Source organism: Gobius niger (assembly GCF_951799975.1).
Source record: "Gobius niger genome assembly, chromosome: 8".
Classification (NCBI taxonomy): Eukaryota; Metazoa; Chordata; class Actinopteri; order Gobiiformes; family Gobiidae; genus Gobius; species Gobius niger.
Window position 1 is genome coordinate 15726026 of NC_136859.1, and position 19304 is coordinate 15745329.

Below are 19304 nucleotides of genomic sequence, written 5' to 3' on the forward strand. Positions count from 1 at the left end.
GGATGTAAAGAGCAGGATTTATTGCTCCGAATCTCTTGAACAATTTTATCAAAAGCCCATTCCGCTGTGACATTTTTTTCCTTCTGCCATAAATCAGCGAGAGGAAATCTATGAGTGGACAGTAGTGAGAGATAGATGAGCGTTGGGATGAGAGGGTCAGCAGAGATTTTTCACCGGTCCGTCCCGTCACAGGCGAAGACCCACTTCTTCACCTTTATGAATTGGTCTTTTACGGACTGCTCGGGCTTTTAATTTGTCCCAAACGCTCAGAAAAAAAAAAAGCAGCGCATTTAGACTTCGCACATAAGATAATGTATTGATTGTTAAGCGCATTCAGTTCCTGGCTCACATTAAGGAAACTTTAGATAAATGACTCTTAGGAGATGAAATAAGTTTGTATTCATTTTTTGCATCTTGAGTTTAATCAAAGTATTTGAGTTATAAAAATCTGCTAAGTAAATAAAGGAATAGGCTACAAGGTAAAATGGAAAAACAGGTTGTTGAAACGGCTATAATGGATGATGAGTTTATTCTCTGGTGAAATCACTGCATATTTATACACAAAAAGTATTTTGTTTATTTTATAGATGGGAAAAATAAAACGTTTTGGCAAATCATCATTGTCTAATGAAATCTGTATAATTTGGAAAGAGGAACTAGAAATATAAATGCCCATCTTTCATTTAAGTGCATTAATTCATTAATTGAAACTGTCTTTTTGTAGATTCTCCAGGTTGATTCCAGTTCTTAAATTATTGTTGGCTAGTTTCAGTGTATCTTGGCCTGTCACGACAACAAATTCGAAGTTCGATATATTGAGGCAGAAAAGTATCGCGATAAACAATATTATCGACTCTAACGATACTAGATACTGTCAACTCTCAGGCATAAAAATGACAGTAAACCTTTGTTCTAAAAGTGCATCATCATATACTAAAATACCACACAAGCTGCAACAAACATGAAATATAATGTAAATCAATTTGCTTCAGTTAGAAATCAACGTTTTACAAAGAAAAAATAAGAGAAAAATGCTAATCAATGTACATATGATAAATATTGAGCCCAAAAATGTATTGTTTATCTGTTATTTATTGAACGATAAGTCGATATAGTAATTATCGTGACAGCCCTAGGTGTATCTTAATGTGTCTCACTATTGGTACACTGATGTTTCATTTTTTAACGCAGGCCCGGAGCCTTTCGCATTGCCGTGTTGTGTATTTACTTGAAGTGAATATTGCAAACTACTTTTGACCCTGGACATTTTCGCACTAAACTGTTTGCCTCTTCATGGGAAAGATTTATCCCTCTGACATTACCGTCTCACTGCAGTGTACAGTAATCCACCCAATCCGCTCTGATTGAAGGCCTTCATTTGCGATGCGTCCATGTAAAGCAGGGGCCTGAAATATCACGCTGACCTTGGAGCTGCTCAGATCCATCTCTGCCTGTCACTCTTGTCTCCGCATGGGGTTCGTCAAGACAACATTCACTCGTACACACACAAACACACACACTTTACTGTCACGAGAAATGCTAGTTCACGATATGCTTTTCAAACACACACATAAGCTCTAAACAGGATTTCACTTGGCTTAAGTCTGGCCCATGAGCAAGCACAATGGCACTGGCTGATTTATCATCAATCATAAAGTAAATATTTTTCCCAATCAACTGTTGTAATGGTTTATATTATGGTTTGGGTGAACACTCAATTTTGATTGCCGTGCGTTAAAACTGTATAACCTACTTGAAAATGTCGACTTACAACCACAGAGCGTTCCAGGCAAATATAGTCATGTGTAAACAACACGGCTAATGCTACAACAGTTAGCTCATGGGATGCTAACGTTATTTGAAAGTTTCTCCAAACCAGATATAATTAAAACATGCAACTTAATGTTTTGTTGAAAGCTGTGACCAAAAGTAACGTTCATGTCACTGATGCAGTGGTTTTGTTGTAGCTTTTATCATTAGCTGCGCTCCACCACTGGGGGCCGCCATTACTGTATTCATCTCGTATACGAACTCGTAGCAGTCTGGCGGTATCCGAGTTTACAAGTTGTAATTACCAGTTCGAGCATTCCAAGGCATCTTTCCAAGTGGGAGGTGGGAAATTTACTAGTTGCCAAACAGCAACTAGTAAGGACTTTTTAAAGTCCTGCCCCGGACTTTAAAAAAAGCACACCGTGATATATGTATGGATTAAACCACGAGGAGCTGTTGTTTAATCCTTGCATATATCACTTTTGGACAAACACAGGCACTTTTGCTTGTATTATCAAATTACCACAATTTCAACTTTCCGCTCTGTAAGTTGGTTTGTTGTTTGTGGAGAACCAACCTTCATTTTTTTACTGGATTTGGACTTCAAATTCAAATGCAGCATATCATGACAGCATAAGACAGCTTCAGCAGTCCTTAAAGCAATACCACGTCCACATTATGTTCTAACATCTCACAAGGGCATCCTGTCTTAAAGATCAAGTCAAAAAAACACTTTGTTGACTCTTCTTCCCCGGCTCTAGCTGTTGTCGGGTGACATTGTTGGCATACTTGTTTTCTTTTTCTTGCGCCTGGAGACTTTTGCAGAAGGGGAACTCTGAGAATGACTGTGCCGCCTGGTGTCGTCTACCTGTGTGATTTACTGTCCCGTTTGAAGTCGGACAGGCGGAATTCACTCCACTTTGCTCTTTGTGATCACTCCTCTCAGATTATAGCCCTGTCGAGGCCCCTCACTATCAAGCACAGGATATAGGAAGTTCGCTGTCTCCTGTAGCCCCTGGATATTGTCTGGATTTGTAGCTTTAGCTTTAACAAATGTCTTCTGCGGAGTGCGTGTAGTGACAAATACAGATGCAAACGATGAGCTACTTTCTCAATGGTGGATTTTAAATGATGTTTGTTGCGTGTGAATGGCCCGGAGCGTCGCTGTTTATGTGGCTCCAGACACCGCTACACACAAACCTGGCGTCAGCGCTGTCTTTTGTCGAACCAGTTCTGCACGTGAAAAACAAGCCAATAATTGTGAAGTTTCATGTTTTCTTTCGACGCACGGCAACACTACACAACCCGAGATTGCATTTCCAAAGTGGATTTTATTCACTGATAAGCTGTTGGGCTGTAAGTGCAGGCATTGAAAAATCCACTATGTGTTTGCTGAGCATGCTAAATATTTATGTTTTCCCTTCATTTTCAATCAGAAGAGCATTCGGCCGGACAGAGCTGTACTGGCGCAGTTTGTCTGATTAGAGTCAATCAACAGTGGGGTGAAAGCAAACAATTTGTTTTAAAACCAGCACACAGGGGTCTAGTATCACCTAATAGCATGGCCAAATTTTCATAGATCAAATGGTGGCTTGATTGAAAGGGGTACGGCTGATTTGGTCTTGTTAAGAGAGAGAGAAAAGAATCAGTCCACAATCAAGTTGAACAGGACAAACACACCGGAGGAATTGATTGGTGGGAGATTTTTGTAAGGGATCTGATGGCTCCAAAAAAATAAACATTTGACATTTTGTTAGGCAGAGCAATCATATCAGTGAAACCGCACTTGTTTTCCAAAGTGCGGTAGAAAATGGATTGGGATGTGATTAGGAAAAGAGAGAAAGTTGAGTCTTAATCTCGTCGCGATCCAATCAAGGGCATCTAAGGACACAGCGGTCGGAGCGCATCAGCCTCCCTCGGTTCAGCGTTGGTTTCCTCTGCATCAGAGTTTTCACTATGTTTGGTTTTACTTTTTCTTTATAGTCCCTATTAGCACTTTTATCAATACTAACATGATTTTTTTTTTTACTTAATTGCTTCAGTGCTTTGTTGTTTAGCTTTGTTTAGAGGCTGTGGCTAAAACGTGGTATACCTAGCTGTAATTAGAGCTTGTCTCTGTAGGAAATTACATTCTTAATCTCATTTGCACTTTCCGGCTTTAATCAAGGGGAAATTTACTTTTTACTTATTATTTTTGAAATGTTATATTGTTGTTGTTTTTTATAATTGATATTTTAATATGCCTTATTGAATTGTTTTAACCTATAGTGTGACAGTCATTAGAAAGTGTGGGCAAAATGGGTGGGCCAATACATAATGAAAAACTAAATTGTTGTCAAATGCTCAGACAATGTTCTCCAAACAATGATCAATGTTTCAATACGTCAGGTTGTTGTGTATTTTCCACACTTTCCCACGTTCCTATTGACAAGTGCGGTTGCTCTGGCTGAAATGTACTTTAATGAGCGTGTCAATAAAACCATAAAACCTATAATATGACCCTTTTCTTAAGCGATGGGGTCATGAGATTTCAAAAGCCGAATCCCCTTTGATTCGACAATAGCCGGTTGCTGTGATATAAACATGACTTCAGTGACTTTGTTTCGCATGGTTCAGATAAGAGACTTTCAAGTGTCCTCACAGAACTGAATTAGTGCTGTTGTGCCGCTTTAGCATCTCAATGGGCGCCTTAACTTTCAAAGATGTGATTGTTTTTATTTAAGACCGGGCCCTTTACTGCTGCGATCAGTTAAAAGTCACCCATTGAAGAGGAAATCAGAAGGAGCACATTTAAATGGGGGCTAAGGAGTTGAAGAGGAGCAGGTTTTGTCTTGCATTACTGTAGTGGAATGACCTCCATTACCTCCAGTGAAAACAGTGCTATAATGAATAAGCATTGCCATTGTAATGGGCGATACCTATTGTGAGGGCTTCAGTGGTTTAGGAAAACTATTGATGTGAGGATATACTGTATGATGTATCATTTCATGTTTAACCTCTTAACTTCACCAAGCACGTTTTCTCAAGTCCAGCTTTACACAAATAAATCTCAAAGCTTCTCAACTGGAGGTTACAGCCTTCTGGTGTAACCCCTCAAGACCTACAAAACTGATTGGAATTTTTTCCTTGCGCGCCGTATTGTTTTTGTCGCTCTTTGATGCGACAAAAACTGAGGAAAGTGCTTGTTTGAGGTGGGGGATAAGAGGTTACAGGCACTTAATTTTGAACCTTTTTAGTCAAAATATGACAAAATAGATATTTTTTACCACCAAAGCCGTCCTTCGGAGTCACTTATTAACTATTTGGATTGAGTATACACAACATCAACAAATCATAATACGAACGTAAACTTTTACAACATACTTTTAGGCAAAAAGAATGTTAACCTACAAAAATAAAAAGGTAGGTATAGATCCTTTAAAGTCCTTTATCTTCATTGTCATTACCATTAAGCACTTCAAACTGTGCTTTCACATAAGTGTCTGAGTGGAGAAAATAAACACATTAACATTAACATTAATATAAATAAGCTTAAAATAAATATTGGAAAAGTCTAATAACTTTTCTGTATATTTCTCCAGCCTGGCGTATTGTATATGCACAGACACTATGGCAGGCCCCCCGCAGAATCCCGGAGGCAGCGGTGAGTCCCAAATTGAATTACATGCACATTTCTCAGCCACAAAGGGGAGCCATCACTAATTAAAAGCAGGTGATTGATAACACTGACGCTCCATGCCAGAGCGGGATGAATCAATCTCACAGTCACTTTGCTGCATTGCTTCCTGCCTCCACAGCACCACGTACTGTAAGGCCAACACTTAGTCAGCTCGCCACTTAATGCAGCGGTAGCTTAATGTTTTGTTGCTTTTTAGTCACATAATACAAGAAACAAAGGCAGCATTAACACCAGCTATGTCCACTTAAATGAGCGCTGCCCTTCTGTAAACATACACCACTTGCTCTTAATAGTGTTAGGCTGAGTGACACTTGACCTGTTAAAAGGGATTGTGTCAGTCTAGCCATACTCAGAGTGTAATCACTGTGTAATGGTCCTGCGCTGCTTTGCTGTACACTCGACTGACACGTGTAATGCTTCCAATAATGTTTAACTCTGGTTCTAGCTGAGAAATGGCAGAAAATGAAGACTGCTGAAGGTATGCCATTATATACTAGTCTATAGTGTGGTTAGCACTTCGGCTTATCCTTTCTGTTAGCTTTGTCAGACATTTACCCAACATTGAAAGACCATGAAAGTGAATAGTTATCTGAAAGAATATTGCTCTGAATGAAGTAAATCACAATTTAAATAGTGATATTCATTAAATCGCAGTAGCAGGAATTATTAGGGCTGCATAATGTTCTCCTCAAACAGAGCTCATCATGTACAAATCCTACTAACCCTTAAGTTTAGTGTAGACCTCTTCAAGCATTTTAGATATGCCTGTGATTTTTGTTTGTTGTAGCAGCTGTCTCCTCTCAGCTGGTAAAGGATCCTGTATGTGTGTGTTTACTGCGGACTGAATCTTTATTAATCTCTTAACCCCCGCCTAAACCAAGGCACAGTACGCCAGTTAGGCATTATCTAAAAGATTCTTGAAAATAAAACATCAGAAATGAGGATGAAGCAACACAAAAAAGCCACAAAAAAGTGACAAAAAAGCTACGAAAACACAACAAGAAAAACGACCCAAAAAACGATGAAAACGTGACAAAAAAAGAAACACAAATGTGACAAAAACGCAGCGACAACGTGACAAAAAAGTTAGGAGCAGTTGTAGCTTTCAAATGAGGCATTACAGTCTTACTCTCCAGCCAAGACGGCTATGGACTTGGGTAAAACCGAACTGGAGAAAATGGACTCTGGACGGCGGGGTTAGAGGTCAAAGTCAAATGACAGCAAATCAGCAAGTATTTTTGGTATGGAATATGTAGGTTTGATCCAAAAAGAGATCCATTTAGGGAGTTTTTCACCAATGAATAATTAGAATACAAAAAAATGGTGTTCTAAAATTAGAATACAGTTTCTCAGGTCGGGGTGTGTCTATTGGTTAAATTGGGATAACTTGGAAAAGGGTACAGCACAATCCACAAAATCCCCTTGAGGCCTTTATTTCTCCGTGGTTCACGTCTTTGATAAAAATGTAAGCAGCGCTTATACTCTCCATCAGCATGTTAGGTGTCTTTCATTCTTTTACATTACAGAACATGTTTCTTTTCACTGTAAGCCAAAGTTTTTACACCGATTTCACGTCATCTTTAGGCACGAAGTGTGAGCCTGCCGTACATGTCAGATCCTGTCAGTGGGCTAGTTTTGTTCAAAGGACCAATTAGTGGGTCCTACCTTAGCCTGCAGCTAAAAAACCCTAATGGGGGCACCTACCTGCAAGAGGACTCCCCTTCCCCACAAGCGCCTCTCTCTCTACCCCCCTACACCACCAGGCTTTAATTTGAGGGTAAGGGGTGGGTGGCTGCTTCAGGAGCCTTTTACCATTACACAGGACCCAATTGTGGCTGCTGACCGTTTGATCTTAAAATAATTTACTTAATGATCTCACCGCGGGAGCAATTGGCGCTGCTCGATTAGTCTGCAAGGTCTAATGGACAAGGGAGCGAGAGAGGGAGGAGGAGGGTGGGGAGGTGTTGTGAGGAGGTGCATGTAAGAACTAAAACGCTTGTAACCGTGGAGAGTGGCACATTTCTTAACACACACAGAAAAAGAGACATTCTGACGGCACTGCGAAATTTTTAAATGAAAGTCAAAGCGATTGGGAATGACGAGAAAACAAAAGCGTGGTGCTGCGATTAACCTGACAAAATTATAAAGCATTAACTAGTTTATTATTCTCACTCGTCTGTGAAGCAATGGGACGTAATTTTAAATTGTTCAAGAATAATACAAGCTAATTAAGTGAATGGTTTCCTTTTGATGTGTTTGTAATAATGTTCCTCTATAGAGCTATGCAATCAAAAACACAACCTACATTTGGTCCATCTTAATTATTGTCATGGAGCTTTTTAATCGTCAGATCACGGCCTCCTGTGGCAGTGACTGTATTTGGTTTGAAGTGGAATCTTTCATACAAGAGTGTTGTCTATCTTTGTGGATCATGATATGTAAGAGCCATTTTATAATATGTATCTCCTGCCTCTATGTACCCAACTACATTAGTCGCGGGCGGCCAAATGGGGCAGTTCTTCTTGACCGTGTTGTGAATTTGGATATAAGTTTGCGGAGCCAAACTAAATATGTTTTTTAAGTGGAACACGTGTCTGGATCCCTTACGTTTATGCAGCTACAGTATCAGTGTGCTTTGTGCATACTGCCACTCCATTAGTCAAGACGATCCTTAATCTTAGAAGATATTTGTTTAATAGGTGCTGTGTGAAGGTAAACAATCTCTCAACTGTGTATTTGTGGATTTCTTCATGTGCCACTACAGTAAAAACTATATCGGCTAAAGAAATTAAAAAGTCTAAATTAAAAATCAAGAGAGCTCCATATGAGGGGAACAAAATGGAAGCCAGTTATTTAAAGGCAGCCAACTCTTTACCATTATGTGCTGTGATTTTAATACTTGCATTCAACTGAGGTGCAGCATCTTTTATTAGTTGTATTCTGCTGCAACAGGATGCTAATGTTATTCCTGAATGTTCACTTCAGGTCTACGGGTACTATTTTGTCCTCTGCATAAAATATTAAAGCTTTCCTGAGTAAAAGACAGGCAAAACAGCAACATTGTGGATCCAAAGTGAAAAAGGAAGGGTTGAAAAGGTTGGCCCACTCTGAACGTGCAGTTCTAAAACATCCAAAGGCCTCTATGACCTCACAATTGAAGTAAAAGGGGGATGGGCGTAGCGTTATAACGGAGGAAGAGGTAGTGCGGATTGTTGTTGCTCGGTGTGTTAGCAAAAAAGCCCTCCGGCAATGTGTGAAAATAGTGGAGTGATTACCACACATCACTGTCATTAAATAAAATATACGGCTGTTGACTTGTTGTAACAAATCAAATCCCGAATGCCTAAAATATTACTGAATGGAAACTTCATCCATGGTTTTACACTGTACTCCATCTGTTTCTCCATTTGTTACAACACCGCTGCAAATTCAAATCAGTATTGTCTGGCTCACAGCTATATTTCCCCACATATGTCAAAAACACATGGACTGAAGTGTGTCATATTGAGACCACTGTGGAGTAAATCGTCATACAGTTTATTCACACAATGATTAGTCTGACAGCAGGTCAGGTGGTAAAGCGCACCTTTAATACTTAACCTGGGTGGTCATCCACTTGAAACGCTAAAAAGATGATTTGTCCATATGGTATAATTAAAATATCAGTGCCCTACATGGCAGCAAAAAGGGGAAACACTTAAGCACTCTCTGTAATGCTGTTTGCAGCACACTTGATTTTATGTTAAGAGACTTTTACAATGACATAAGCAAAGGTCAACCTCTTCAGTGAAAGAGGGGCTTAAGCACACAGTCAACAATTTAGTCAAACAAGAGGAGTGTCTGTGGAAGTGGGCCTTTCTTAAGCAAATATTGGCAACCAGTTGGAATAACCTTACACTCTCCATCATGACACGTGATTAAATATGTATTTCTAATTAGGTTTAGTTTATTATAGGGCTTTGGTACACGCAGTAAAATATGTATGTATTTATTTACTTACAGGGAAGAAAGATTCATCAGCCAAAGACCTCTGCAAAGACACATGTTCACACACTATTATTCTCATTTACAAAACTCATATCTCCGTAGTCCCTGGACAGATGTAAATAGTCTCCCTAAAGGCATATAAAATATACAAAATCAGTGCCATAAAATGCAAGGTAAGACACAATCATTACAATAAATACACATGTATACAAACAGTGCACACAAAAGTAATAAGCAATTGTTAGAGTAAGTGGTTTCAAAATCCTCCAAAACAAAATATGCTCTCACCAAGAAGAACGTATTGCATTAAAAGAAACCACAAAGTGTTTTAAAAGAGACAATTTTTCATTGAATTTATTAATGTAAAGTTTGTTATGCCTTTCAGCTGGTTTGTATAGCTTACTGACTTTAATAGTACCTAATCTTCATACATATGCCAGTTCAATGTTTAAATGTTTAAAATGACCTTCAATTTAAAGTACATATCATAATTGGATTAACTTTTCTTTGTAAATGTTTTTTGCAGGTGGATAGTGACCGCACATCTGTCATGAGATCCCATGCTGCTGAAGACATGCGGTGCTATGATGCTGTACGCCTCGGATGAATTTTAAACCAGTATTGACTCGCCACCACCCCCTCTTTCACTGAATGGCGGTAATCCTCGCTCCCGAACGCTGCCACTGACCACAAGCTCTGCATATTAAAACTTCTCCACTGAGGCCCAACACCTGTGTGATCTCCTCTCCAATGAGCCCTGTACCAGCAGAACATAAATCAAACTGTAAGTGGGATATCTCGGGGCTCGTGCTGGGATTCAGAAATCAAAAGGGCAACGCTTGACGCAAATGCTACACACAGGACCTCAGTGGAGAGAAATACCAGAGGCTCGCTCAGTTCTGCTGTGGAAAACACTTCGGTCTGAAGCTGACGCAGACCCATGGGACATAAGAAAAAATATATTTATACCCTTGCTAATTCCCCGCTAATTCAAATGATCCTTCAATAAATGTAAATTGCATGTCCAAAGTTTAGCAGGCTCTCCAAATAAATTGTAAATAAACCTTTTTGTTGCCTAATTTGTCAGAACAAACGTATTCAAATTATGATAAACCAGTAAATTCAAGCTGTCCTAATGGTGTTGGGTAATTTCCTCTCATCAAATAGGCCTAAAGATTTTCAAATTTTTATTTCATTGAAGTGATGTGAAGATATGATGTTCTCCACTGATAATACTTTACTGCATTGTAAGCTTTGAAATATTCAAAGACAAAATGTATCCTTGCCGGGTGAGTGGAAACATGAATTAGCTGAATTAGCGTTTATGGAGTGACTGATTACTGGAGTACACTTTATGAGGAATAAAGGGCTGTCTCAGGTTAAGGCTGATTGACAGAAGTATTGTCTGTGAGGCTTCACTCCATTTTGAGCAGCTCATGTGACCCCAGGCATTATGGCCATGGAGGCAGTGCCAGTCTCTCAGGATGCTGCTGATTAAGTGGGATAAACCAGCCCCTCACACACACAAGTGGCCTGGCTCTCCTCTGGGACGTCCCATTTGAAGACCTGCCTGCCTCCTTAGCAGCATCGCCTACCTGTTATCAAAATATTTGCTTTTCCAACTGAATGTTATAATGCGCATTGGCCCAGAATTTTCTCTTTTACTTTATGTAGCCTCGGTTTATTTTCGGCAGCCTCTTAATAGGTGCGTTAAGGCAAATTCACGGCATATGCTCTAATACTTATGTGTGAGAACTGGCTAAACAATGGGGATTGTACAACTATTGTAAGGTAATGGGCGCTCTTAAATCTTTTGTTTTGCAACTGAGGAGCACTCAGAACAGGCCTTTCAAGATAAGCGGCCGGCTGTTGTATAGTGCCTTCCCTGCTCCCCTAGGAAAACATATCCATCACCAGATGCCCCCGGGCGTGGGCTAACAAATTTGTTCATTCCGGGGCTTACATAACACCCCAGGAGCTTTCGCCCTGAGCGCTCGTTATCTGCGGGGATTTGGCGTGATCCACTGGAAATATCAGTCAGGTAGAAAACGAACACCGCGTTGTTTTTCTCATGACAAGCCTTTCATCAAAGAGCCATACTGCGTTTTCCCGTCGCCTCGTCTATTATTAATCTTATTATTATTTTTCACCAACATATCAAGTTTATTTTGGAGACAAGTGGCGTAATGACGTGTGACTGATTGACTGACAAGATGTTATTATTCAGTCAAGCCAATCAATTATTTCAAAAGACGGGGGGTCAACACCCCTCAGTCGCTCGCAGTGAAAAACAAATTACAAATTTGTTGTTATTGCTTTGTGCCATAGCCTGCGTTTGGCTGTACGAACCGACATTAATAATAGGCTATGGACTTGCTTCTTAAAAGTTAAAGGGGGGAATAGTACAAGCGCATATTTGTAATATGTGGCTCGCGTCTGTCTGTGTAAAATAAGTTTACAGTCTGCAAATATCATCGCTCTGTGTTTTAAGAGAGAAAAGAGACGAGCCAGTGCCCTCTGCAGGACTCCCGTGATGCTGCGCACAGAGGCACCAACTCGCGCCTTTTGACTGATGATGAACAAAGACTTAGAATAGAGTCTAATGCAAAAAATATTAACATTTGAATCACTTAAAGAGATGAAAAGGAATACTAGCAGATCTCTCATTTTCTCAACAGAATTTAACACATTGAGTAAAACTTGATGCCTTAATAAAAAAAATAGTCTCCTGATCTCTGGGTGCACTTCAACAGCATGTGATTAAAGATACACTAAAGAAAGTAATAGTGTATTGAAAAGAATTCCCTGAAAGGTTGGGTCATTGTGTATAATGTTGCATCCGATGTAACACAATACAAATATTCTGATGTTTTGTGATTTGTATAAATGTGATATTTTTGTTAGAAAAAGTTCATACCAATGATTGGTAAGTGACAAATGTAAAGGGGAAAATCGCATTGAAATCCCCCAAAATCCTAACTTGTGCCTAACTGTAAAACGTCATGTTCATAAACATAATTGATAAACCACATTAAAACCACCAAGCCTCTGGTATTATGTGATATGTGATGAGCACAGTTTGACAAAAGATGACAAACCTTAGTCTTTACATTTGCCTGTGTGTATCAGCCTGTTGGATTGACCCGGTGGAGATGATGGAGCGCTGCTCAGAGACTCAGCTCTGGGATCGATAAGGCACCATCAACAAAAGCCTGCTGTCACTGTTGGCCATTGATGAGCTGTTCCATATTACAAATGTACAATTCCTGAAGGCCGCAGTGACAACAGTGCATACAATGAATGATGGAGAACAATAGTGGAGCGAAAGGTAACTCAGAAATGGTTATGTTGCATAGATTTTTCCTGTATTAGTTTGGCATAAAGTGTGTGAAATTGTAAGTCCAGGTGTTGTATATATGTGTATACAGCAGTGACTCTCAGACATTTCTCACAAAGTACCACCTCATAGAATTATTGATCATCGGGAATTGACCAAGATCAAATCAGAACTAAACCGGATCTAAAGAGTTTTAAAAATAGACCTATGTTGGTCTACTTTATGTTTAAACTAGGTGTAAATCATGTCGAAACCATATCAGCACCTAACTTAAATGCATTATTAATGTTTTATCCCCACTCTGTTATAAAAAGAATGGGGTAGGAGTTTATACACATTTTTCTTCATCCTGTTCTTCTTGTCATGGAATGTTATTAATGTTACTGTTGTGTTTATTTATATAGCACTTTACAACAACACCAGGAAGCAAACACAAAACAATTTAAAACACAACAATATTGTATCTTAGAGATAATTCAGCTTGTTCTAGGTATTTAAAGCCAATGAAATGAAATGAAAATTCTGTGCAGTCTCAAAAAGAACAAATCAATTGCTTGTTGTTTCATTATGTCAGATGTAGTGGCTTGATGGGCTTAGTGCATTCTTTGGTCTGAACCCCTATATTTTACCACAGAGGTTTGCGTTTGGCTTCTTCATTGCAATATATTTCTCCACAATTAGCAATAGTGGCGCTGTAAAACATCTACCCCTGTTATAAGTCTTATATTTGAGACGTGCATGGATGTCTGGTGTGACTCATGCATCTTCATGTTAACATCTGCTCTGATTTCCACAGTAAAATGAGCATGTAGATTACATCAGGAGCCATCTTCCTCTTAACTGCTTGAATGCATTGCTCCCAACTTGTTATTAGCACCATAGCAACAGGCCGGCAATCTGTGCCTCGTAGGTGGTCTTGTCATTGTTAGTAATGAGGTCCAAAATGGTACTGCCACCTGCAAACCTGAGCACCACACTCATTTCCATAGACCACATTAGATATTATAATGACACACTTTCGTTTTTCGAACCTGGCATATTTTATCTTTTTTGTGTTGAAACATAAATTAAAAATACATGTATATGGGTAGCTATTTTACTGTTATAAAGCTGTCTCCTCCCCACCAGTAGAATGGAAACACTTAACATTTGGTTTGAGATTAAGTGCTGTAAAATTAATTGTTAATAAGATTTGGGGGCAGCCAGTCCAGTGCTGTGCTGCCAGGACAACAGTGCGACCGGTCACCACTCACACACATCTATCACTTTTACAGCATGGTCCCAGTGTATACAAGCCGGCTCTGCCCAGGCCTCCAGTTAAGGGGCACTAGAGGGGGCTCTTATTTGAACATGTGTAAAGCAGGAATGTGCCACTGTAAAGCCTGCCAAGTGCTCACTGGACCATCTCACTTGTAATTCACAAACAGTAAAATATTAAATGGGCCTATAATATCTAAGCTGGTATCTGGAATAGATTGCGCAGATAAATAGGCCACACAGATGGTAAATACAGCCTAAATGTACTCTATCTGTCATTAACCTAATCTAGCCACTAGTGGTCCCCGTGAGCTTACTGTGGCGGTCCCCAGCCCGCTTGAAAGTGTTCGACTATTTTTGATCAACCGAATCCGGTCTAAAGCTCTGTTCGTAAAACCACATTGCCAATTCAACTTTGGGCATCCAGGTGCGCAGACGGCGCTGTCAAGAGATGGTAAAAGAAAATAAACTTTGGTAGGCCTATACATAAATTAATGATGTTTTTGCTAACAGTAAACTGCTAAATGTAACACTGTGCGCACCGCGTGCCTTTCAAAGGGCTCTGGAGCCCGACAACAGGTCTGCTATTTATTTTACGCACAGCGGCAGTGATTGAATGCAGGAGCTGTCGCTAAGCAACAGAACGCTGACCCGCCCCCTATGGCTGCACAGTCTTTCGGGAGGACTACTGTAAAACTAATCTGAGTTTTAAATACTTTTTTTTAAAGATAAAAGAAATCGTAATTGTTTTCATTTTTTGTGCTTTTACACATCAACGCCATAATGTTGTAAAAGCAAAAATGTCGGACGAGGAAAGTGTCCCGTGTTTTCTTGAGGACGTCAGAGTGAAGTTTGTGGAGGGAGTCGTGTGCAGACTTCTACGATTGCTTCCCCAGACGTGGGACAAGAGTGCAGCTGGCCCAGAGTTTCAGGCTCTTTTACAGCAGTTCTTCGACAGGAATAATGCCCTTTTTCTATTTGTATCAAAAAAGGGTTGTCTGGTGGCTTCTATTGAGGTATGGCCATCTCTCTCTTTTTGTCGAATTGCTATTTATTGCCATTTTTTATGTGCAGTGGAAAGAATTGACACATTATACCATGTATCATATTTACAGAACCCTTCTGCTACATCAAATAATCTCTTGTATATTCTCAAGAAAAAGTTTGTCCCACTGACTGCTGAAAACTTCAGAGAGGTCTTAACCTTTGGCCTGATGTCTCCCTCACCACTTCTACAGGTGTCTTGCACTATTGAGCAGGTGACTCCACTGTGCTGCCTCATTGCTTAGATAAATATTAAAATGGGGTTTACACTGCCTTTGGCTTTAATACCGGTTTTCCCTATCACTAGTTATGTGCTCCACTCTTGGCAAACGCAAACAATCACCAGCTGTGGCCCAAACTGCTGTCCCAGGACATCATACGACACGTGGAGCGGATCTCCAGTAAGACGTCTGTTGTACAGGGTCAGATCCAGGGGAAAACCATTCTTCCCATTCCAATTTCTACACAGTGGTTGGACAAGGCACAAAACCACTTAAAAATGTAATATCTCTAATGTTACCACTTCAGTGGTTTTGTTGCCACATTTTTAAACCGTTTTACTTCCAGGTGTGAAAGCTATGACAGGTCACTTACCCACACAATTGAGACACAAGTTATCGACTGGACCAATCAAATTCACAAGACTTTAATGGAGGACTCTGCAGATATACTGAAGGCAGGCAGCAGCCCAGGACCCTGGGCAGAGTTAAGGTTTTGGGCTTCCAGAAAGAGCAACATGGAGAGCATTTATCAACAGGTAAGTTGGCCCAGCATGAAACCCACCACCACCATTTTACCAGTGTTTTAACTAGCCATCCACTGAATTACTTTAATTTTCAGCTTCAGAGTCCTGTCGTTCAAAAAATGGAGAAGACTTTAGAAATCATGGAGAGCAGTTATTATCCAACAATTCAGATGGTCATTGGAAAGGTCTTTGAGGGTAAGACTGTTGGACGACAGATGGAAATTAGCATAGTGCCTAATCTGGTGCAGCCATCTTTTTATCGTAACTGCACAATGTCCTGATTAAATAAATTAAACTAAACTAAATAGAATTACGATTGAGATGGAAATTGAATCTGCCATGTATTTACAGTTGTGCCAGTAAGTTTACACACCCTGGTGGATTCTTTTTTTTCGCTCATGGTCTGTGATGTTGTGAAGCCATTTATTGTGGGAAACATGTACGTAACTTATTTCATATCACCATAACCAAATAAAATGACCCTGTTTAGATACCTCAGTTCCTAATACCGTGCATTGCCTGCTTTTGGTAAAGCGGCCCATTCTTTTTGGCAAAAAGCCTCCAGTTGCTGTAAATTCCTGGGCTGTCTTACAAGAACAGCGCATTTGATTTATTACTATGGAATGTGTAACCAATCCCAGAATACCCCCTAATATTTTGTGACCACACAATCCTGACCTAATGTTTATATCAGGTAAGGTTTGATTACCGGTACTGAGACTGAAGGCTCTTCTTTGTTTCATGAAGCCCTAAAAGAAGCCGAGGACATCAATTTGCACCTGCAACCTCTTCGTGCTCAACTGTCGCATCTGGAAAAGGGTGGCTTTGCCCAAATGAAACACTGCATTACTTCACTGTTTCACACAATCTTTCTCATCTGGACCAAGTGTCACTCTTATCAGAGACCAGCCCGTATTGTTGTCCTACTGCAACAACTCTGCAATCTCATTATTGATCAAGTACGTCTTTTCGGATTATGTTTAAGCAGAATTTTCTTGCCTGAACTTCTTGTTAACATTTCTGCCATTTGTTTAGGCCTGCGCTTATGTTTCTGAAGATGTGTTGCTCAGAGAGGACACAGAAGAGAGTCTACAAATGATAGAAAGGGCCCTTGACATTTTCCACAGTTTTAAAGAAACTTACGAGACTAAAAGAGTGCAGCTGACTGGCAGCACGAGTCACACGCCATGGGATTTCCCTTCTGCCATGGTTTTTACCCGTTTCAACATGTTCCTCAATCGCCTGCAACAAATCCAGGTGGGGGCACATTGAACATTTGCTTGAGGGGTAATTTGTATAAATACTATACTATATTACTGTGTGTTTTTATTTCAGGACGCGCTCGGGATTATGCTTGACTTTGAGAGGATGGAAAAACTAGAATTCGGTGGAGTCAGGGGCAAACTTTACTATGACCAAGCTGCTCAGTTGTACGTCGAGTTCAGTAACCAGTGCCAGATAATTAGGCACACAAAAAGCAACCCTCTGGATTGTGACTCCAAGGTGAAGCAGAAAAAAAAAAGGATTTAAATGTTTTAATAACTTAATACATAACTATTACTGCATGTATCTGTTTGCAGGAGTTTGAGAATGACTATAATGCTTTCAAGGAGCAGATTATGGATTTGGAGTGTCGCCTTGCGAGCCTCCTCTGCTTGGCCTTCAAAGATTGCAATGAGTTGGAATCTGCACTGAAAGTACGTACAGTCAAGCTTCACATACTAGACTTGTAGTTTGGAGTTCTGATCTCAAACAAAATGTCTTTCAGCTATTAACTATTGTGGGGCCGTTCATGGACAGAAACCTCATCCGAGAAATATTTAGCCACAACTTCCTTGTACTAAAACAACTGCTCCGTGATGAACTGGACAGATGTAAACAGCTGTTGAAGAACCAGTTCAATCAGGTATTACTGTCTTAATCAGACTCAACTAGTTTGATTGTGTAGCACTGAATACAGCATGAACAATATTTGTCTAACCACAAAAAAACGGTTTACAGAAAGACAGAAGGGAAATGAAGTACCTGGCTCATACATCAGCTGCATTTAAATGGGCAAAAATGATTCGAGAACGGCTTCAAGCTCCATGGAAAAAAATAAGACCACTGTTCGACATGTGAGTGTACAGGACAGTTATGAACAATTGAAGATGTAAATAAATAATTTAAAATACATGTTTTGTAATGTGTTTTCAGGTCTGCCACTGATGTGGATGTGATGAGAGAGTATCAGATGTACACGGACATGTTGACCCTCTTGGACCAGTACGAGCAGAGAGTCCACTCTGAATGGAGCAACGGTCTAGAAGAAACATGTCTGTCCAACCTGAACCAGCCTCTGTTGACCAGAGACCACACATCAGGACTCATCACAGTCAACTTCAGCCTAGAGGTCAATTATTTCTGTTGATAAGTCACTGTGCAGAATACAATCACTGCCAACCAATAAGGAATAATAAGTTAATATAAAACATATCTTTATTTTTGCTTTTTTTGTGAGTTGCAACAAGTTACCAAGTGCAACAACATAACAATATTTTAAATAGGAAAAAAACAAAAGAAAAGAAAAGAAAAAAAGGACATGCACTTAAGTATTAAGTGAATTTGAGTGTAAATATGTACCAACTAGAGGAGGACATCATTTATATCTGGTCATAGAATGTGGTGTTCTTTTATCTTACCAGTCTGTTTAACCTCATTGTTATTGTTGTTTCTGTTTAGTTGATTGAAATTTTAAAAGATGTGAAGTACGTACAGTCCCTTTGTCACATCAGCATCCCAGCAGCTGCCATGACAGTTTTTGAAAAGCGTGACATGTTCTCAAAGGTAAAGGAAAATAAGTTTATTTTATTAATTTCAGTCAAAATCCTGTTTCTTTTAGCTCATGTTAAAATGTTTTACAGTATGTCAGAAGTCTTCAGCTGCTAGTCCAAGAGTACAATCAACTCAAGCAGACTGTTTTGGATGTGGAGTTACCTCTTATTAGAGCCAAAATGGATGCTATAGACAAACAGTTGTCCCGAGCAGAGTTGGATTTGACCTGGCAGGATCCGGACTGTTGGACCTTCATAAGGACGACCAAAGATCTTGTACATGATCTCGCTCTGCGAGTCAAAAAATCTAAAGACAACTGTCATACTATCCAGACAATGATGAAGGCCTGGGGAAAGCAAGCCATGGTTTTCAGGAAGGACAACAGGAAAGGATCACTGGTACATGTTGAAGAACGGGCGGAGCATGTGAGGAGAATCAACAGCTGCATCAAAAAGGAAGCCGAGCTGATTTATGAGTTGGTGCAGGTGCGTGCATACATACATGTGAACATACTATATTTACACAGTAATGTATTGTTGAAACGTATTGAAAGTATTCATAAATGTACAATAAATCACTGCACATTTGAAGGGGGATGATAGTTTCATTGCATTGATAACTTAAAGGCACGTCGCGCAACATTTCCATAATGTTATTTCATTTAACCCAAT

At 39.8% G+C, this 19304-nt stretch overlaps 1 protein-coding gene across 1 annotated transcript in view; it reads left to right on the plus strand.

Moving 5' to 3' along the window:
• Positions 1-14794: 14794 nt before the first annotated feature.
• LOC306966392 (dynein axonemal heavy chain 11) overlaps positions 14795-19304 on the plus strand; it is a 37229-nt gene continuing 32719 nt past the window's right edge. Inside the window, exons 1-14 of the mRNA XM_079561151.1 lie at positions 14795-15046; positions 15146-15289; positions 15382-15575; positions 15642-15831; positions 15915-16014; positions 16567-16778; positions 16855-17076; positions 17155-17322; positions 17400-17516; positions 17588-17725; positions 17821-17936; positions 18016-18211; positions 18541-18645; positions 18723-19118. Of these exons, the coding sequence (XP_079417277.1) occupies positions 14831-15046; positions 15146-15289; positions 15382-15575; positions 15642-15831; positions 15915-16014; positions 16567-16778; positions 16855-17076; positions 17155-17322; positions 17400-17516; positions 17588-17725; positions 17821-17936; positions 18016-18211; positions 18541-18645; positions 18723-19118 (2514 nt within the window). The 5' untranslated portion in view covers positions 14795-14830. The remainder of the gene's footprint in view (positions 15047-15145; positions 15290-15381; positions 15576-15641; positions 15832-15914; positions 16015-16566; positions 16779-16854; positions 17077-17154; positions 17323-17399; positions 17517-17587; positions 17726-17820; positions 17937-18015; positions 18212-18540; positions 18646-18722; positions 19119-19304) is intronic.